The 22140-nt window shown below is 46.7% G+C and overlaps 2 protein-coding genes across 3 annotated transcripts; both read right to left on the bottom strand.

Annotated features, from left to right (window-relative positions):
* Positions 1 to 1283: 1283 nt before the first annotated feature.
* On the bottom strand, positions 1284 to 8274 carry LOC104583102. Its single transcript, XM_024458753.1, has 11 exons — positions 7944 to 8274; positions 7686 to 7841; positions 7478 to 7599; positions 6167 to 6406; positions 5947 to 6080; positions 5477 to 5594; positions 5267 to 5359; positions 5113 to 5187; positions 4943 to 5018; positions 1736 to 1894; positions 1284 to 1647 (listed from the first exon to the last, which is right to left on the bottom strand). Exons 1-11 carry the CDS (start codon positions 8272 to 8274, stop codon positions 1604 to 1606), a joined length of 1548 nt encoding a protein of 515 aa, XP_024314521.1. The 3' UTR covers positions 1284 to 1603.
* A 12150-nt stretch (positions 8275 to 20424) lies between these two features.
* LOC100837073 (formin-like protein 14) lies at positions 20425 to 21730 on the bottom strand. Of its 2 annotated transcripts, none has more exons than XM_010232760.3 (2): positions 21055 to 21730; positions 20425 to 20822 (listed from the first exon to the last, which is right to left on the bottom strand). In XM_010232760.3, exons 1-2 carry the CDS (start codon positions 21628 to 21630, stop codon positions 20643 to 20645), a joined length of 756 nt encoding a protein of 251 aa, XP_010231062.1. In that variant the 5' UTR covers positions 21631 to 21730; the 3' UTR covers positions 20425 to 20642. The 2 variants fall into 2 exon arrangements, with proteins under 2 accessions (XP_010231062.1, XP_003567946.1); XM_003567898.4 differs by having other exon boundaries at positions 20613 to 20814; positions 21055 to 21729.
* Between the last annotated feature and the right edge of the window lie 410 nt (positions 21731 to 22140).

The following is a 22140-nucleotide window of genomic DNA, read 5'->3' as shown; positions in this document are numbered from 1 at the left end:
AATCTTCTAATTATTCAGCTGTCCAGGATAGCGAAGCAGTAGAATGCAGCAGCATTGCAGCAAACAAGAACAGCGAAAACGTATCTTGGATTGATTGCTAAACTTTGTTGATTTGCTGATATTCAACCGAGAACTCAGGTCAATTTTTTTTTCTTATATTATGGTTAACATCATTGCTAGTAAGGCATAGTTTGCTGGCCGATATGGTACAGCAGAAAGCTTATTCCGCTGCTGCAAAGAAAAAACTATTTCGATTTGACAGAATTTTTTGCACCCGAGCATACTGCTCCCACTATCCAGGCCGTCAGCCAGATTACCCTCAGGCGTCCGATCCGAAGACCCGAAGACGTCGTGAAGCCTACCTAACGACAGAAAACGCCGTGCCGTTTCGGCCTACGCGTAGACTCGCGTCCGATGCGATTCTTCATGCTTTAGGCGAGATCTGGATCAGCACCAAGAAGAGAGGAGCGCCATTGTTTTCCATGGCAACATAAAGACGTCCAGCGCCATCGTCACCGCCATGCAATGGTCGCGCGGTATCAGCCGGGACAGACGAACTGCGGTCCATGTATCACGGGCTTATCCACGTGCGTGAAGACGTACTACTTTCCTCCCATTTTTTTTGGAATTCGTGGAGGAGTTGATGCACATATTCTTGGAATTAGAATAAAAAATAGGGCAACATGTCGCGATTCGATCTGCCCGCCTCAAACTTCAATTCACCATTGCCAGATCCCGTCTTGCATGCTTAATTCCAAAACAAAACAAGCAGTCTGTCAAGGAGAGGGCGATTTATGGCTACTGTTTGTGAATACAAACATCCTTTTCAAGGACCTTGCTTTATTTTATCAGTTCGTAAATTTACAGTGGCAATTAAAAAGAACGCAGATACCTTGGTGCCCAGAGACAATCAATATCTTATGGCTCATGCTTTCAAATAAAAGAGCTAAACCAGGCCGGCGCACTATCTAATTAAGTTGTGGTATTTAACAAAATGAAACGACGACCATGGGAATTTTATCTGGTGCTCGTTTCACATTTAATATTATGTTCATTCTTGACAGCGTCAACCAAGTCGCTTAATTTTCCAAAAAAGAAACAATTGATCGTTTCCACGTACCATTGACCCGCCGCATGCATCTGGATCGGGATTCAGGACCATATTTCAATCTTGGCGATAGCGGTTCCTTTATGGGGGCCGTCGCTGTACTAGCGCACGTCGGTACTGCAGAGGTAAAAAGAGCAAGGTGCTAACGCGCCCCAGTACGACTCCGTCCCTGGATCTGACGCTGTTTGCTCCGTGTGTGCACTAACGGACGATGAGGGGTGGAGGATAGGTGGAGCAATGTAGTAGGGCGTAGTCTCAGCTTTCCCGTCTTTTTTGGCACGTAGGATACCATGCGGCAGCACAAGAGGGTCCCACCTCTTGGCTACCGGTAGGTCGTGCTGACTGGCATGTTTGCAGAGCTAATAACAGCAAAGAAGTAGATAGGTTAACTAAAAGCGTGTATCAGTAAGTATTTAGTGCACCTTGAAATCAAGTTTTCCTTTATAATCACAGACAGTTTCAGAACTGGTCAGTATCCTAGCACGCACATCCAACTCAGATGGACCAGATTCCATTAAAATTCCATTCTGGCAACCCATCTGGATACACAAGCAAGAATGTCAAGATTCGCTATGAGAGGAAACGATTAGGTTAATTTAACTTGAAGGTCCGGGCAATTTTACGTACCATTCTCAGTGGAGGAAATGCTGACAATCGATCTTGCTAAGCCAACAACCATCTCCCTGTGTCTTGAGGATGCCGAGTACAACACATCACCCGTAGAACTAGATGAAGTGTCAAAGTCGTCCTTTGTCTCCCTCAGGAGAGGAGGATGGGTTACAGGATCTAAACAAAGAGCAACGATAATACAAGAGTTAGCAGAAAGCAATTCATTGAAGATGTAAGAATGAATAAGTTAATTAGCTGAAGATGTAAGAATGAAGAAAACAACCATTGGCAGTCAGCTTGTACACCCTATGGCAAGCCTTGTTCCACTCTGAGATCTCTTTCATGCTTCCACCGTCGGGGAATTTGGGGCATCTACGAGGGAGAGGACGGCTGCTTGCGATGAGGGGGAAGGCATCATCATCCGATCCACTCCTCGTCCTCCGCCGCCTCTTCCGCGTTCCTCCCGCTCATCGGCTCGGCAGTCACGGACCGACGGGTCTCCACAAGCCTCCCGCCTGCCTCCCAAAACCATGTCGCCTTTCCCCCCTCCGTCGTCTCTACCGCCTCAGCCGAAGAGGAGGGCTCCTCGGCACGTCTCCTTCTCCTCGTGCTCATCGGCGATCTATCTAGGGTTTGGGAATTGGGGTTTGGGGAGGAACCAAGCTTGAGGGCGCCGTGGATCTCACGAAAGAAACGGGCACATAGAAGGCAGGGAGACGAGAGAGCAGCAGCCCGCCCTGCGCGCGTTGGTTGCCTTCCTCCGGCCGCCGCCTGTGTGCGTTCCGTTTTGTTCCGCTATTCTCTCTCCCGAAATTGCTTCACATCCGAAATTGACACATGCACGGAATACACAAGCCCATAACGAGTCAAACAAACGGGCCATGAAGTGTTATTGTACACTTGGGCGGCCCGCAACCAACCCACCTGCAAATAAATACCGACTAGCCCACAACACAAATCAGGAAACCACGGCCGAACTTTGTGCCCCCCTATAAGCCCCATGTAATTGCGGCCCAAACTTGGTCGGTCGGTCTGCTTTTTTTTCGTCCATTATTTTTTCTTCCTGCGTTGTTTGACCTGGTTCCTCCTGTAAGACAGACTTTTTTTTTTGCGGAAGCTGTATGACGGGTTCAACATGGAGCAAAGCCCTGACAAATTCAGAAAAGCCTCTAAGATTACACAGGATTAGGGCTTGACATACATGATAAATTGCAAAAGCATGGACACACAGAAATGATCAAGCCCTAATCCCTCTCCATCTACAACTCCGATGAACCTGTGCTTGACAAAATGATTCCTTGTGATATATCCAATCTGCATGCTTTATGAGTTTCACACTTGCACGGTGTCAAGATATCTGCAAATATTTTTAGTTGTTTTACCTTTTACCGACTTAACTGCTTGATTTGTCTATCATTCTTAAACATCTTATATCGTACTCCCTCCATCCCATATTAAGGCCCCATTTGATTCAAAGGAATTTCAAAGGATATTTGGAGGATTTCGAATCCTCAGGAATTTTTCCTACGTGGTTCGTTTGATTCAAAAGATTACAAACCATAGGAAAATTTCCTTAGGATTCATTTCTACTAGGTTTTGTAGGAAAAATTCCATCCAATCCAACCTCATTGTAAGAATTTTATGTTTTTCCTGTGCACAATCAAACATCATCTAATTCCTGTAGTATTGAAAATGACATGCCACTTTGACCCTGTATTTTTCCGTCCTGTGAAAATCCTGTGAATCAAAGAGACAGACCAGAACATTTCATGCCTAAGTGTCGCAACTTTGTTTAGATCCGCGTTTTAGTGTATAGATACATACATATATAGACAAAGTTGTGACACTTAACATGGGATGGAGAGAATATTTGTTTCTTTTATTCTGCACTAGCCTCTACAAATTTTTTTGTAAGCAATGCTAACCATTGATATACGTGTTGTAATAGTTACTTTGAGCCACATGTAAGCCCTTTTTGCATGAAATGTTCTGGTCTGTCTCTTTCTATTGTCCAGCTTCATGAGCAATATTTTGTCCCACTACCATGGCCCAAGCCCGCTAATAACAGTAATTGTAATATGAAAATATTAATGCTGGCAAAAATTGAGTAAACATAAATGTTTTCAGGTTATGAGCCCATCCTTTCTGAAGCATGGACAACTTTTGGTCATGGCACGTACGAACACCTAGCGGAAATAAAAATTAATCTCTCTCCGTTTCAGCTATATGTGTAGTGGACTTGTTTGTTCTGAAGCGTAACTGTCATAATATTGTCAGAGAACACATTACTACAAGTGCAACTACTTGTAGCTCTTCATTTTGTTGGTTAAATAATTATTCCATGGAATAACTCTCTCATTCTGCTTGTGTAGGATAGACTATCACTTAACCAACCTTGATCGTTCTGTTCTTGTAAGATCTATGATCGCCATCATTTGGAAATGACCATTACTTTCGGAAGAGATTGCTAGATCAAAAGATCCAGATTGGAAAGACACATTTCCAAGGTACAAGGACAAGCCATGGAAGGAACAAAAGATTCAGATGGTGAAGACTCATTTCCAAGGTAGAAGCATAGGTCATTGTTGTGGTTGCAAATTCCATCTGGATGTGATGTCGGTGAAAGATGTCTTCTATATGTCTAATTATATGTGAGGCCTCATTATATGTTGGCAACCTGATGTGTGTTGACTAGATTAACGTTTTCTCTTATGCGCATGTGCAAAAATACAAACAGAATAACACGAGCTTGAGATGATAATGTTCTCTTTTTGTTGTATTGCTGGTAGTGGTAGGGACAGAAGTTTGAGATGATCATTTGTCCATCAATCCCACTCCTATAACCTCTATCCTTCAGTCTTCTTGTACTACAGGAAACATATAATCATTCTATTTACTGTGGCTTTTGCTGAGAACATATGTTACAAGTGATGCGTCTTTTACGACTTGATTGCCAATGATGAATTGATGCGCAAGGAGATAGAAAAGTAGAATTACCTTCCAGCCATAAATTGTTTCTTATATTTATGAATTTTTCTATCATTATATTATCATTACATGGTCGAAAAGATGGTGGGGCACCATGTGTTCTACCATTTACTAAACAATATATATTCTCGTGTCCAAATAGACGGGCACGGCAACGCGAGCCATCAATGATATAGTGTGACATGTAATCAAAGAAAATACAAAATACAGATTAGCTTTCACTTCAACTTTTTTTACCTGCGGGAAGGCAAGCAAATCCCAGAGGCAGGCATAGAATGTTCTCTTGGCAGTTAAGGGGGTCATAAACCTTCAACTGAAACATCATATCATAATGTTGGCCATTTTTCCTATTTTAAAAAACAAGCATAAGGTTCACATTTTAATATTGCACATAACTTCAAATATACCTTCAGAACAATCTTGGATAATTCAATTTTCTTCTCCAAAAACTTCCAGCCAAGAGAAACAAAATACTCTTCCAACTGAGAACAAATTTTGAACACACTAAGAAATATATTTTCAAGTACATATAATTAAATTTGATATATTTCAGTTTTTCACCTCTAGCAAATTCAGAGAGCAAATCCCATTAACTGAAACGATCACATCGCCATGCCTGATCCCAATGAATTCTGCAGTGGAGTTGATTTCTACCTAAAAGAGTCAAATAAGTTACAATACCGAAAAAGCATATAGACTAAAAATTAGATATAAATAATGTCAACCTAAAAAGTCTAAAAGGAGTTGCATACAGTTGAAGAGATTCATTACCTCATCGACGAGGTAACCACTATAAATTTTGTGTTTATATAAGATTTCTTCCCTCCTTGACATATCCAAAAACTGCACTGCTCTTAAAGACAAACCATGTTTTGGACGAGCCATACACCTAAAACAATTACATTTAACCAGTCAAATATAGAATTAAACTAGCCTACTATTACTAAAAGTGCAATTTATTTATTAGTGGTTAGTAATGATGAAAAGTAGTGGTTAGTAATGATGAAAAGAGTTGTATAAATATCAGCTTGTTTAGTAATAGTAGACTAGAGTTGTATAAAAGTGGAGTGTGCAGCGGATTATCTCACAATTGTAAATTTTTTTAGTTTATTTACTTATTACAATTGCATTTTATTTACCAAATAAATTGCACAGGAAATCATCTAATTTTAATGAATCTAAAATTGCACATACTTTTCAAAGTAATAAAAGCGTCAGGTTTCTTATCCCTTGTTTTATACCTAAAGTTGCTTGCCATTTCAATCAATTTCTTGATAATGAAGCCCGGAAGCACGCCGGTTTTTGGGTTGGGGCAATCAAAAGTCATTCCAGCAATGTATCCATCTCGATCCATTACCAATCCACCTGAGATACGCTGCATCGAATATGTACAAATGATTTAACACTACAGAGCAATCAAGTAAAGATGCAACAATTGAACACAAGTAATTGGATTAATACCTCCTCACAGCTAAGATACAAATAATGGTTGCGACCCAAAAAGGGTTCATTGTGCCATAAGACCTTCCCTGCCGTAGTCATCAATGATGAGTCTTCCTTTCTTGTCAATACAAAGACATCGTCTCCGTAATCTGGACTTGACACGAAGGCAGGGCACCGAAATGGCATATCAACTGAGATCTCCAGGATAGCAAGGCCATAGTGGTCATCAAAGAACAAAAGCTCTCCGTCCTTAATGACCTTATTTGGTAAACGCACAAGTAGATGAAAAAACAAGTTACCTTAGATGACAAATTGTATCAATAGATCGAGATTAAAGGTAAGACAATAACCTTCAACAAGTTGAGTTTGTCCTTAATAGTCTTAACTTATCGAAATAGTAATAAAGAGTTTATGATGTTTTTGTTAACATAATTATGATGTCAACTATAACCTTATAAAATTTGAAACTAAATTCAACTAATACATGGAAGAACAAAAATAAAATCTTGTCAAGGGGTAAAATGGACCAACTGAAATAGTTCACTTGGAAGGAGTAAATCAAACCAAATGTTGTAGGGTGTTAACTAGGCGTAACCGCGTAAGCCAAGGTTAGACCGTTAGAGGGAGTAATTTGAACTTTTTTCCTTGAGACAACTGTGGCCAAAGTGACAAAATATGTTGTAGAAGGTTACCAACTTAGTATCATGTGCAAATTATATATCAGGTTCAAAACTGTGCAAGCATGATTACATGATTGATACTATATTAACCAAGACCTGCACCCATTTTCTAAAATCATTTCAAACATTTACTAGGAAAACTTCATTCTCTTGCAATCCCCACATGGGTGATCAGAGAAAAGAGGAGGAAAAGAATAACTGCAGTAAAAAGCGAGAAACCTATCCATGAGTTATTCCATCGAATAATCTTGGTAGTTACCCGCTGAGAGCATGGACACATCATTTATTATATTTCTAAATTCTAAATCAATATGTTCTCTTTGTGAAGTTTTACCGAGTGCTTAAATGGTAGCAATCTTCTAATTATTCAGCTGTCCAGGAAAGTATAGGATAGCGAAGCAGCAGAATGCAAGACAGCAGCAGCATTGCAGCAAACAAGACCAGCGAAAACGTATCTTGGATCGATTGCTAAACTTTGTTGATTGACTGATATTCAACCGAGAACTCGGTCGATTTTCTACTTATATTGGGGTTAACATCAATGCTAGTAAGGCATAGTTTGCTGGCCGATAGCATTTTTGCAGACCTAATAACAGCAAAGAAGTAGATAGGTGAACTAAAAGCGTGTATCAGTAAGTTTTTACTGCACCTTGCGATCGAGTTTTCCTTTATAATTGCAGACAGTTGCAGAACTGGTCAGTATCCTAGCACGCTCGTCGGACTCAGATGGACCAATGATGATTCCATTAAACTTCCATTTTGGCAACCCATCTGGATACACAAGCAAGAATGCCAAGATTCACTGTGAGGAAATGATTAGGTTAATTTAACTGGAAGGTCAGGGCAATTTTACGTACCATTCTTAGTGGAGGAAATGCTGACAATCGATCTTTCTAAGCCAACAATCATCTCCCTGTGTCTTGATACTGATGGGTAGTAGAAGTCACTAGTGGAACTAGAAGTGTCAAAGTCATCCTTTATCTCCCTCAGGAGAGGAGGATGGGTTACAGGATCTAAACAAAGAGCAACAAAAATACAAGAGTTAGCAGAAAGCAATTCATTGAAGATGTAAGACTGAATAAGTTAGCTGAAGAAGTAAGAATGAAGAAAACAACCATTGGCAGTCAGCTTGTACACCCTATGGCAGGCCTTGTTCCACTCTGAGATCTCTTCCCTGCTTCCACCCTGGGGGAAATTGGGGCATCTAAGAGGGAGAGGACGGCTGCTCGGGATGAGGGGGAGGGCATCATCATTTGAGATGATCCACTCCTCGTCCTCCGCCTCTTCCGCCTTCCTCCCGCTCATCGGCTCGGCAGTCACGGGCCGGGTCTCCACCAATCTCCCGCCCGCCTCCCAAAACCATGTTTCCTTTCCCCCCTTGGCCGTCTCTACCACCGCAGCCGAAGAGGAGGGCTCCTCGGCACGTCTCCTTCTCCTCGTGCTCATCGGCGATCTATCCAGCACTACGGGAAAACGCATCGTTGCCGGTGGCAAGGGGCTTTGCCGGTGGCTTTTTATCGGGCCGCTGGCAAAGAGGCCCTTTGCCGGCAGCCCTGAGAAAAGCCGCCGGCAAAGCCTCGGCCGTCGGCAAATTCTAAAAAACGCCGTCAGCAAATCACCCCCGCCGGCAAAGATTCCCTGCACGTGGGCCCGCGTGCGAGGTTAACGGCGGCCGAAACGGCCGGCGGCGGGAGAAAAAAAAACTCTCTTTGCCGGTGGCCAACAAAAAAAAGCCGATGGCAAAGAGATTCGTTTTTCCCGCCACAAACCCTTCAAATTCGGACGTGCGCGAACGAATTAAAAAAAAAAAAACTAACCCTTTGCCGGCAAAGGGTTATTACTTTTTAATTTTTTTTACCAATAGCCCCCCACGGGAAGAAAAAAAAATAACCTTTGCCGGCGGCCCCAAGAAAAGGCCCGGCAAAGGGTTACTATTTTTTTTTGTTTTTTTTCCCAATTGTCCCCCTAGGGAAAGAAAAAAAATTACCTTTGCCGGCGGCCCCGGAGAAGGCCGTCGGCAAAGGGTTTTTAATTTTTTTTTTGTTTTTTTTCTCCCAATTGTCCCTCTAGGGAAAGAAAAAAAAATAATGACCTTTGCCGGCGGCCGCCAGAAAAGGCCGCCGGCAAAGGGTTACTATTTTTTTTATTTATTTTTTGTTTGTTTTCTCCAATTATCCCTCTAGGGAAAGAAAAAAAAATAATGACCTTAGGCCGCCGGCAAAGGGTTTTTAATTTTAATTTTTTTTTATTTTTTTCTGAAATGTGCCCCCTTCGAATTGTACGGGGAGGAAAAAAATAATAACCCTTTGCCGGCGGCCCCAAGAGAAGGCCACCGGCAAAGGTCCTTTTCTTTTTTTCCCAAACGACCCGTTTGAATTAATTGAACGGAAGAAAAAACAGAAATTAACCCTTTGCCGGTGGCCCCGAGAAATAGCCGCCGGCAAAGGTAGCTTTGCCGAAGGCCAAAATAATAGCCGCCGGCAAAGCTTATTTCTTTTATTTTTTAATTTGTTTTGTGATGTAAATCAACCATATTGTAAACCCTTTTTGGTTTATCATGTCCCCATATGCTAGTACAACACAAACATAGAGTATCTGATGTTGCACTTTCTTCACAAACTAGACGAACCTGCACGGAAATTCCAGACTTATGGGGAAAAGTCGCATTCGGACGGACGGAGCATAATTCTTTAAGAAATTGTGTAGATTTTTGGTTTTTCATGTTCAAATGTCCTAATAGAACAAAAAGGAAGAGTAAAGTGACTTGAGAACACAAGTTTTGGTGAAAAGCTACCCGGAGACGCCACGAGGCCCACAGGAGGGGGCGATGCCTGAAATCACACGAAGGATGGTCTAGAGAACTTGGAATTTTGGATTATGTCATAAAATGTGTACATCAAGATGGTGTTAAGAGGAAAACACAATCCAAGTATCTGATGTTGCCCTTCCTTCACAAACTAGACGAACCCGCAGGGAAGTTCCAGAGTTATGGGGAAAAGTCGCAATTCGGACGGACGGAGCAAAATTCTTTAAGAAATTGGGTAGATTTTTGGTTTTTCATGTTCAAATGTCCTAATAGAACGAAAAGGAAGAGTAAAGTGACTTGAGAACACAAGTTTTGGTGAAAAACTACCCCGTAGATGCCACGAGGCCCGCAAGAGAGGGCGATGCCTGAAATCACACGACGAATTGTCCAGAGAACTTGAAATCTTGGATGATGTCATCAAATGGGTACATAAAGATGGTGTTAAGAGGAAAACACAATCCAAGTATCTGAGGTTGCGCTTCCTTCACAAACTAGACCAACCCGCACGAACGTTCTGGAATTATAGGGGGGAAAGTCGCAATTCGGACGGACGGAGCAGAATTCTTTAAGAAATTGGGTAGATTTTTGGTTTTTCATGTTGACATGTCCTAATACAACACCATGATATAGTAAAGTGACATGGAAACCCAAGTTTTGGTGAAAAGCTAGTAACAAAACACTAAGGAACATTCAAACCCAAGCCTTAGAGTGAGGAAAACCCTCCCCTCTCCCCCGCCTCCCGCCTCCCCCCCTCCCCCGCCCCACCCCGCCTCCCCGGCCGCCCCGCCTCCACCCTCCCTCCCCCCCCCCCATCGCCGGCGCCGCCTCCCCCCTTCCTCCCCCACCGCCGGCCTCCCCTCCTCCCCTCTCCCCCGCCTCCACCCTCCCTCCCTGCCGGCCTCCCCTCCTCCGCTTCCACCCTCCCCCCCTGCCTCCACCGAAGGTATTTTTTTCTTTTTTTTGCATCTAAAATGTATAGTTTTTTTTTCATACAATGCTTTAGTTTGTATTTTAGTTTGTATAGTTTGTGCATGCTAGGTTATGGCTATAAAATGTATAAAATGTATAACTATGCTATAAAATGTTATGCTAGTTTATGGCTATAAAATGTTTAGTTTGTATAAAATGTGCATATATAAAACTATGCTAGTTTGTATAGTTTTGTGCATGCTAGTTTGTATAAAATGTATAGTTTGTATTTTACTGAGAACTCTCTCCATGTTACGTAATTTCGGGTGTTATGGCTATATATGAACATCCTGTAATCTGCCATTTTCTTAAAAAAATTATGACCAATCAAAGTTCGAAGATTTGGCCATGCATGTTTTCTCCCAACCATCTTACAATTGACCACTCATCTTCAAGTCAACGAGCTTATCCTTTTTCACCCATTTAGTTGTCTGAGCTGGTGTTCTTGTTGCAGCTTCCAGAGGATATCGAGTGGCATTTCATTGGGAACCTGCAAAGCAATAAAGCCAAGGCCCTTCTAGGTCAGTGTCTGCATTCTTGTTTGGATACTTTGGCTCTTCTTCTTAACCTACAGCTGGTGTACCAAATCTCTGTATGCTTATAAAATGTTCATGCTCATGTAGGTGACCTCGACCTCGACCTCGACTACTTCATCTACGGTGTAGCTTGGTGAGCATCTCCCTCTATCTCGCCTTCCCTTTTTGCTCTGTCCCGGCCATCGAGCCGATGACACTTGTAGTTTAAATGTGAAAGTCGAGTAACCCTATGCGTCTCCCGTCCGAAAGGTTGGGAGGAAGGGATCATGGTGTACGACAAAGCTACCAAGACAAACTTTAGGATGCATATCTGGTTTCAGTTCTCCATTCATGACCACTCGGGGGGATCTATACTCTCCGGCAAAGGTTTGCAGGGGAAGTTCATGTGCCCACACTATGGGACTGAATTGGAGTTCTATCGGCTCACTCATGGTCGCAAGTATTGTTGCTTCGATCTGCACAGGCGATTCCTCCCGCCTAACCATCCGTTCAGACAAGACAAGAAGAACTTCAGGAAAGGTGTGGTCGTCGAAGAGGGGCCACCCCGTTATCGCACCGGTTCTGAGCTTCTTGCTGAGCTGGATGCTCTTGTGCCCGACCCGACACAACCTGACAAGTTCCTGGGGTATGGTGATACACACAACTAGACTCACAAGTCATGCTTCTGGGAGCTCCCCTACTTCAAAGACATTATTCTTCCACATTGTATTGATGTGATGCACACCGAAAAGAATGTCGCCGAAGCCCTTTCCAACATAATTCTCAACATTATTGACAAGACGAAAGATAATCCGAAGGCTAGAAAAGATCAAGAAGAACTTTGCGATAGACCACAACTAAGCATTAAAAAGGTGCCAGGCAGGTCAGACATCAGGCCAAAGGCCCCGTTCGCTCTCGACAGAGACCAAAAGATGGAAGTACTCCTGTGGTTCAAAGAGTTGAAGTTTCTTGATGGGTATGCAGCTAATCTAAAGAGGGGAGTTAATCTTGGCACCATGCAAATAAACGGCCTCAAGAGTCATGACTATCACATATGGCTTGAGCGTTTGCTGCCGGTGATGGTTCGAGGCTATGTGTCGGAGGATATTTGGCGGGTGTTGGCAGAGTTGAGCAATTTCTTCCGCCGGCTTTGTGCTAAAGAACTATCCCCCACCTTGCTAGAAGAAATGGAAAAACAAGCCCCCGTGTTGCTATGCAAGCTAGAGAGGATCTTTTCGCCGGGCATGTTCGTGACGATGCAACATCTAATTATCCACCTCTCGTATGAGGCACAGATGTGGGGCTCTGTGCAACATCGTTGGATGTATGCCGTCGAGAGACTTATGAAGACCCTTCGAGCTAAAGTAAAAAACAAAGCTAAAGTTGAAGCATGCATATGGGAGGCAAGCTGTCTCGAGGAAGTGTCAAACGCAACGACGAGTTATTATAGCTCCGATATTGCCACGCTGCATAATCCAGTCTCCCGCTACAATCTTGGCAACCCTGAAGATGAGTCCAGGCTGAGCCTATTCAAAGGGCAACTTGGATCTTCTAAAGCCGAGAAAACAGTCACCCTGTCCTACCAAGAGTGGCGATCCCTTACGTTATATATCTTGAACAACCTCGACGAAGTCCAGCCGTACATCAAGTAAGTGCCCAATAAATAATTCCTCTTTGCAATTGATCACAAGTTTGTCTCTAACTCATCTTATTCTCATTGTGTCAGCACATTCACTCAACTCAAGTGGAAGCGAACAAGAAAACCCGATCCTCTAGAACATGATGCCCTTCTTAGAGATGGTCCAAATGGCCCCGGATCCGATTTCATTGAGTGGTTAAAAATCAAGTACTTTCTTTCTTAGCTCCTAGTTTTTTCAACACCTAGAGGCCTTGCGTGCGACTAATACATGATGCTTTCCTGCTTAAACCTGTAGGCTAACAAAGATGCGTCTATGAGCTCCCAATTGAGACAAATTGCCAATGGTTTTGATTCCAAGGTCGGTTCATTCAAATCCTACGACGTCAATGGATATTGATTCCATGCAACAGAGTATGAGCTGAGTCGACCCAATCGAACCTCAACAAATTCTGGGGTGTTCGTAGAATGCGGTGGAGATGACTTCTACGGAAGGGTTGAGGAGATATACGAACTACAATACCGCGGCCCCAAACCTCCAAAGGTCGTTGTATTCAAATGCCGTTGGATCGATCCGAAACACGTTAACAAGGATGACACAATTGGCCTAGTCGAAGTAAAACGAGACAGTGTCTTCGAATGCGAGGATGTATATATTGTGGCTCAACAAGCCACACAAGTTTATTTCCTCCCGTACCCGTGCACTAAAGTGGCTCGCCTTCAGGGTTTGGATGTCGTGTACCACGTGTAGCCACATGGTAAACTACCAGAACCAAACGACCAAGATTATGTGCCGCAATGAGAGCCTGGCGATGAGTTTTTCCAAGAAGCTGGCGGGGACACAAGTGATTTCGTGGTACGGTATACCGATTCTCCGGGCACGGAAGTAGACAATGACGGTGAAGGTGACGAGGTTGATGGTGATGGCGACGACGACGATGAGGAACAGGCCAATGTTGATAGTGATGTTGAGAGTGATCTTGATGCGGCTCTTCTAGTTGATCCCGATGATGAAGACTACAATCCACATGCCCATACTTAGTTAGTTCTTTTGTTTACATCAAGTTGTAATCCGTCCTACTTAATTAGTTGGTTCTTTTGTTTACATCAAGTTGTAAGCCGTCCTACTTAATTAGTTGGTGTTTCTTCTATTTACATCAAGATGTTGTTTCATTTGTTTACATCTACTTGTATAATCCGTTCTATTTACTTGTATTGTACATCAAGTTGTTGTTTCATGTATTTACATCTACTTGTATAATCCGTACTAACTTGTTCACTTTTCCTCATGGCAGGTGATTAAACCATGGTGGGCAGGCGTAGTACCTCTCAGAGGCGTGTTGAAGAGCTATACCCTCCGCCTAAAGTGAAGGCAAAAGTCCCGAAGAAGACCGTTTCACGTAGAGCAAAGGGCAAAGCCAGGAGGGAGCCCGCCTCTCCCTCGCCGCCGCCACTCGATCCATTGTACGATCCTGAGGATGACAGGGAGGAGGAGATTCAAGAGGAGGTGAGGGAGATGGAGATGGAGGCGGGGGACTTTGGTGAGGACGAGCTGCAGGATCACTCTGTTGGTACCTCCGCGGGAGCCTCGGCGGGGGCTGCCTCCAGCTCTGGTACAGACAAAGTGTACCCGCGTGGTCCTACTCGTCTCCCCACCAAGCGGCCCTCTTGTGAAGCTGAGAAGCCGGTCATTCGTCCAACAGCCAAGATGTACCTGTCTTGATCCTAGAATTCAGTTTACATCAAATTGTTGTTTTATTTATTAACTGCAATTGACTTGTCTTATCCTTGTGCAGGGGCTGGGTGGTTGTTGCACTCGGGTGTTTTACGATGCAACCCAAGGCTGTGCTTTCGGTCCTCCTCAAGGACCACTTCCCTGGCATGGTTCTTCTTGAAGGAAAGGAGGAGCCAGAGGTAGCCCGGACATGGGCACACTACGTGGCCCAACCGGACTTTCAAGATAGAGAGAATCTGGTGTATGCGAACAAAGCCAAGCGGGTGAAGGGCGAATTTTGGGTAAGTCGCCTTCGCACAATGCATACATTAGTCAAAACAATTGTAATGCAAAATATATAACTCATGAATGGATCCGTTTTGTCTAATTGCAGCGGTTCTTCAAGCTAGCGGAAGGCATTGATGATGCAACAATTGCACGGCACTTCGAGGCAAGTGTGAAGAAGGCATTGTCCGAGATGTTCTATCACGCGCGTGTCTACACCGTGAGGAAGTACTATGCCGAAGTGAAGAAAGAGAAATTGGACAAGGCACAATGTATCGTGACGCATCTCGAGCACGAACAGTACATGCAGGTAAAGTTAAATAAAGTGCATTTCCTTGCTTAATAAGGGCTAACGCTTAACTTCTTCGTGTTTGGGCTTGTACTTGTTCATTTAGGTTCCTCCGCACTGGTGCGTCTCGCACTTAAATGCCTGGAAGGCACTGGTGGACTCGTGGTGCAGCCCGGAGTACGTGGAGACTCACGGGCTCCTTAGGGATAGGAGGTTGGCGAACCCAAGCGGAATGCACCATCAAGGGAGCGTGAACCTACATGGCTACATCAACAACTATGTATGTGCTTTTCTCCCAAAAAGATCTTCATGTGCGAGCCTCACCCCTAACTATCTTGTTGTTGCTTGTTGTTTCAGGCGAAGGCTCATCCGGATAAAGCACGCCTCACCAGCTTCACAACCGTTGGCTGCGCCCTCAGGGGAAAGGCGAGCACCGTGTCGGAGTACAGTGCGAACGCCCCGCCCGAAGCCTACGCCACCCCGGCTGACCATGCCAAGGTCACAGGCTACGCGGAGGTGTTTGAGGAGGTGCACGGCCCCGGGGCTGATCCTAGCCAGCACGACCTGGATGTGGAAGTGGTTGCGAGGGCGGAAGGAGGCATGAAGCACGGTAGGCTATGCTTCGGGAATGGAACCATTGATCCGAGCACCATTCCCAGCCTACCTCACCTGAAGGTTACTTCCACGAGCTCAAGTGCTAGTATACGCAGTCGTCCAGGTGCACGACAGTTCTCACAGCAGGTTAGTTGTTCTTCATTCACCAGCTCGTGTCTTTTCGCATTTCATTGTAACGACAATGAACTTGTAATGGCATTGCAGGAGGTGGAGAGTACGGTGGCGGCTCAGGTGCAGTCTCAGATGGAGGCTCAGAGGCAGTTTCAGGATGCTCAGATCCAGGCTCAGGTGGCGGCTCAGGTCCAGGCTTAGATGCAGGCTCAGATGGCTCAAATGCAGGCCGCACCGTGGGCTCAGTACGACCACCTGAGGGTATGTTTACCGCACATAATAGCCAAGAAAGCGTGGTATTAGTTCCGTAACTGCAACTCTTTGTCTTTTCAATATGCAGCCGTACCTCGCCGCCACCTCTCAAGAGCCGCCTATAGCACCGCCGCCGTTCGACTTGGCGTTTGTCAATCTCCAGATTCAGCATGCTCCATAGCCTTCTCCACAGACTCCGGTGAGTTCACTCGAAACATTTCAATCTCCATTCATGACTTTTCTTGCTTTCGTTGAGGGTTGGGGTCAATGTCTAATCATCCGTGCAACAGCATCAATCCGACCGTGGCTCGGACGACCCTTCTTCACACGCGAGCCTTGCTGGAGGCAACCCTCCTGGCCAGTCACCTGCTCCTAGGCACTGACTCGGGTAAGTTGCCACAAACTTGTCTCATCTCGAGGTCCGTTGTTTTGAAAACTTACTTTCTTGTCTCCACACGTAGAACTGCGTAACCTAGCATCACATAGTGACATAGATCCCCTTTTGAGAGCCAAGAGGGCTCACTTGGCTCCAAAATGGTGCCTTGGTGGCATTTTTGAGAATTTGGCTCATTTATGCCACCAGGGCACCATTTTGGAGCCAAATGAGCCATCTTGGCTCCAAAATGGTCCCTTAGTAGCACATTTGGGCATTTGACTCATTTTTGTCACCAGGGCACCATTTTGGAGCCAAATGGCCCAAAAATGGCACCAAGGCAGCATGTCGGAGCCAATATTGCTCATTTGGCTCCAAAATGGTGTCTTGGTGTCATTTTTGGACCATTTCAATATGGCTCATTTGGCTCCAAATGGGTGCCTTGGTGCCATTTTTTGGCCATTTTGGAGCAAGATATGCCTCTTGGGCACAAAATGGTGCCATGGGGGCAATTGTGAGCCGACTAGCCCTTTTATGGCTCGTTTTGGAGCCCAACTGGCTCAATTTGCTCCAAAATGGTGTAATGTTGGCTAAGTGGTGCATAAATGCCACCAAGGCACCATTTTGGAGCCAAGTGAGCCTCTTGGGCACAAAATGGTGCCTTATTTTCCTTCAAATTCGAGTTTGTCACTTCAATGCCTTATTTTGTTTCTAATTGTGCAATTTTAACTCTATTTCATAGGTTTATATTGGTGCGTGCATGTCCAAGGATCAATGGATGGTGGATATAGAAGGTTCCCGAGTAACTCTCTTCTTTCTTTTCATGAACAGTTGTATTATGTTGCAATCTTGTGAGACGAACACTTGTAATATTATGTCGTGACATATATATGTGATGTTTCAGACTTGTGAGATGTATGCTTGTGATGTGAAATGGTCGCGTCTATGGGTTGTATGTGCTGTGCTATTTGAAATGAGCTGTCCTGTTAAATATGATTTTAATTGTGTTATATATGATTTTAATTGCTGGGATAAACAGAAAATAAATTAAAAAAAAGGGGGGATGCCTTTGCCGGCGGCCACCCTTCGGAAAAGCCGGCACGTGGCGGCTGCCTGTGCTGCCTACAGGGAGCATTTGCCGGTGGCCTTAAATGGATGGCCGCCGGCAAAGGCATCCCCCCCTTTGCCAGCGGCTTTTCCTTGGGGCCGCCGGCAAAGGCCTCCCCCCCTTTGCCGGCGGCCGCCGGCAAAGGCCTGACGAGCGGGCCCGGCATGGGTGACGCGTGGCACGGCGCGCTCGCGCCACGTCGCCCTTCTTTGCCGGCGGCTTTTCCTCGGGGCCGCCGGCAAAGGCCTGACGAGCGGGGCCCACCCGGCGAGACGGCGTCGCCGTTAACAAGTCCAAACCGTGAAGTTACTTTACTTCGCCGCCGACTGTTGTTTTTGGCCGCCGGCAAAGACTTTGCCGGTGGCCCGACAAAAAGCTGCCGGCAAAGAGGAGATTTGCCGGTGATGCTCCGTGTTGACAGCCTTTGCCGGCGGCCCCGTGGAAAAGCCGCCGGCAAAGGCTTTGCCGACGGGCTTTTGGCCTTTGCCGACGGCCAAAACAACAGCCGTAGTGCAGTGTTTGGGAATTGGGGTTTGGGGAGGAACCAAAGCTTGAGGGCGCCGTGGATCTCACGAAAGAAACGGGCGCGCAGAAGAGGGCAGAAGGCAGGGAGATGAGAAGAGAGCAGCCCGGCCTGCGCCCGTTGGCTGCCTTCCTCCGGCCGCCGCCTGTGGAGTTGTGTTCTGTTTCTTCAAGTCAAGCGAACAGGTAAGTCGAGCAACTCCGTTTCGTTCTGCTATTCTCTCCCGAAATTTGCTTCTCGGACACATGCATGGAATACACAAGCCCATAACAAGTCAAACAAACGGGCCAGCAATTGTTATTGTACACCTGGTCGGCCCGCCACCAACCCACCTGCAATACCGACTAGCCCACAAATCAGGGAAACCATCGGCCAAACTTTGTGCCCCCTATAAGGCCCATGTGATTGCGGCCCAAATTTGGTCGGTCGGTCTACTTTTTTTCCGTCCATTATTTTTTTCTTCCTTCGTTGTTTAATCTGGTTCCTCCTGTAAGACGACTTTGTTTTGCGGAAGCTGTATGACGGGTTCAACATCCTGAGTACGTCAGTACGTCCCCTGCACGACTACATCACCATACCTACTACTCGTATTTTCGTATTTTTTGGATTTTACTCTATTTTATTCATATTTTAAGTATTTATTATTTTCCTTTTCAATTTTTAAAAAATAAATAAAAATACATGGATATTTTTTCTGATACAATGAACGTTTATTTTGAAATACATGAACATAGCATCTTGTTTGAAAAAACACTTTGTTTAACGCACATGCCTGATTCGTTCCTCGAAAAATAACCCAATCATGTCATGGGCTGTTTTTGAATCACCAACACACAAAGCTACGGTTAACGTGTGGTGGTGGTAATCCAATGAACGAAAAGACACAGGCTATCGCGACTCCCACCTCCCGTGCCCTAGCAGCCAATAGCCAGATCATATCCGTCCTCCGGCCGGTGTCCCTGCCTCCTCTGCTTGTAGTTCCTTCGCTTGGTGATTCAGTAAGTCCCCAAAACTTAGGGTTTGGTCAACCAGCAGCGGCGCTATAGTGGTGATAGTGGCATTGTGTGGATCAGGAATAAGATTTTCCCAACTCCTCCTCCACCTCGTCAACGGTGATCTTGCCGGTGGCGTTGAGGAGTACGAGGTGGTTGGTTGCTGCTCTTTTAGAGTGGTGGATCTAGGTCCGGAGACAGAATCAAGCTTCGCTCACGGTGCCACCGACAAGTGCAGGAGGAAAACAACGATGTTTACACACAAAAACTTGCGTGTAATTTTCTTGTACTTTAATGATGGTTCTGTAAAGGTGGATTGATATCCTTCTTGAAAAAAAAATGTGTGGTGGTGGTGCAATCACACTGACAACTGGATAGAAGTATCTCTCGTGCGGGGCGATCGTTTGCTTGCGCGTCGCCACTCGCTGGGGTGTTCGCACCAGCTTGACCACTCAACTTTTTGACTAGATTCAAGTAAACAACCAGATCGGCTAGAAAAAGTAAAAATGTCTCCAAATGACGTACCTCGTGTCCGCATATGGACCGCTCGATCAAGTTAACGCGAGGGGGGAGGTTAGTGTAACAACATTATTAACACTGGCAATAAGGTGAACCCGAATCTTGAATCGCGCAGGCCCACGGCGCCAGGGTCGATCTGCCATCTGCCCGTATCTCTGTTACCTGTGCTACGTACCGGCGGAAGCTGAATAGCGGGCCCGGCAGTATCGTGCACATCCCGATCTCCTTAACTCCGTGGTGTAAGAAAAGATCACCCTTTTATATGCGCACGAAAGTGGCTCCTAACTCGATCGGACCCTGTACTGGCTGACTGGCCCGGCCCGGTCAAGAGGAGAAACGAAGGACTCCACGGAAGAAAAGAAAGGAAGAAAAAACAGAGCAAGCACGGCTCGGCTCGCCACGGAACCATGCGTATGGGTATACGGAGCCTCGTGTAGATTTTGCATTTGCTTGTATGTATGCAAGCTCGTGGGGTTATTCTATTCCTAAGCGGCGCCTGGCTTTGCGATCAGGATCAGTAGGTCAGAAAGACGACGCCAAAAGTTTCAGGTTTTCGTTCCCTTCGGAGCGCGCACAGCCAGCGATGGCAGCACTCCTGGGTGCCGCAATGATAGCGTTGCTTGATTTGAAGACGGTCCCGTCGGCACCATAACCAGCGGATTATTAGGAGGAGGAGAAAGGGGTCCTGAAGAATCCAAAATGCCCGACCCGACCCAGTAGGGCCCTCGAGACAGCGGCAGAAGGAAGACCAGACCGAAACCTCTCTGAAAGCCAGGCTACGTAAAAAAAGGACGCGCAGCTCGTGCTGCGGCGGCAGACGACGCAGTAGCGGAGACTGGAGGGAGACCGAGTACTAGGATGAGCAAAAGAACAAAATTCCAGGAAAAAAAACAAGAAATGGTAAAACTGCATTAGGATGGATGAATTTTACTAAAATATCAAGCACGCCAATGTACAAAGGGAAAAGAAAAAAATGGAAGATGAACAACATGTGACGACGAGGGCACGAGGTAGAGTCGGTATATTTAAGCTGGGGACATGACAGGCACGAGCGCCTACTACGGTACAGACTATAGGGTCGACACGACTAAACTTAAGCTAGTAGTACTAGAAGTTAAAGTCTGGGGGTGCCGCGCCTGAGCTAGCTGCGGCATTGCTTGCGAGGCGCGGCGAAGGAGGTTCCAACTTGGCGATGGCGGCCGGCCGGAGCTGCTCACTCGTCCGGCACTCTGTAGTCGTCGGCAGTGATCTCGGTGAGCCACAGCCCGGGGAACAGCGACTGCAAAGCTAAGCCGTTGCTGTTAGTTCGCGGTCGGAGCATGGAGTGCGTATGATAGTAGTAGTATTATGCTTAGTAATCTCTAACCTTTTTTTTGTTGCGAATAGTAATCTCTAACCTAAGCGAGCATAAAGCGTATCGATGGGATGGAATGATACAGATGGACGGAAGGGCAGTTGAGTAGTAATATGCTACCAGAGGTGAAGGGCAATATGGGGAATGAGTTGGGTGGGGGCTTACATCGAGCTGCCGTTGTACTCCGCGCGGCCGCTTCCTGGGCCGCCGCCGCTGCCGGCCGCCCGTGAGCGCGTAGATGTCCTCCTCGATCTCCTCCGGTGATAGGGCGACCGAGAACGGCGCGCGCTTGCGCCGCCTCTGTGCCGGCGCCGGCCACGACGTCAGCGCCGCGGGCCGCCGCCGCGTGCGCTCCCGCAGCTTCCACGGCTTGTCCGCCTCCTGCTGCTGAGCGGCCGAAGGTGGAGACGGAGGCGGCGCCGTGGGCTCTGGCTCCGGCGGCGGTGGGGCGACCGCGTGCGTTGTTGGCGGCGGGGGCGGGGGAGGGCTTGTTGGGCCGTGGGAGATGCGGAGGCGGTCGGCGACGTCGCGGAGGTGGCCCATGAGCTTGGCCCGGAGCTCCTCGATCCCGCCGTCGTCGCCGGCGCGGGACGGCGCGGACGGGCGGCGGCGATCGCGGGTGACGGAGGCGGGGGACGGCGGCGGCTGCGGCTGCTGCTTCTGCGGGCCCGCCCAGGGCTCGAGGTGGTGCGTGGGTGGCGCGGCGGGCGGCTTCGCGCGCGGATCTGCCGTGGCCGCCATGGTCCCGCGGGCGAGTCGGCGACGACGAGAGGCGCCCAAAAGAGAGAAAGAGAGGCGAGGCAGGGAGGGGTATGGCTTGTGCGGGGTCTCGCGTCTCGCTCGTGTTTTGTTGTTACAGGGGCAGCAGGCGAGGGGCAGTCCGGTAAATGAACAAACCTCCGGCCAGGACTCGCGCGTCGGGTGTCGTTCAATCCCCAGAAGCGAACGCGAACCAGGTCTTATCGCACGACCGTACCTGTACTATCACTGACAGGACGGACCCGTGTCCCGCAACGGGCCACCTGTCATTGCATAAATCGGAGGACGCAGGCACATACGTGAGTACGGGCAAGCCGGGGGTGAAGATCGAAGCTGGCGTGCCGATGTGCGCGACCGATGGATGTCCGGTGACGGCGAGAGAGGCCGATCCCACTGGGCAGGGGGAGCGTATCCTACGATCGTCCGTCCATGCAGATGCAGTGAAAGCTAGTAGCAGCAAGCAGCACGGGTCTCCTCGCTCGTTTATCGTAC

Source organism: Brachypodium distachyon, chromosome 2 (assembly GCF_000005505.3).
Source record: "Brachypodium distachyon strain Bd21 chromosome 2, Brachypodium_distachyon_v3.0, whole genome shotgun sequence".
NCBI classification, from domain to species: Eukaryota; Viridiplantae; Streptophyta; class Magnoliopsida; order Poales; family Poaceae; genus Brachypodium; species Brachypodium distachyon.
This window is presented reverse-complemented; position numbering and strand designations above follow the sequence as displayed.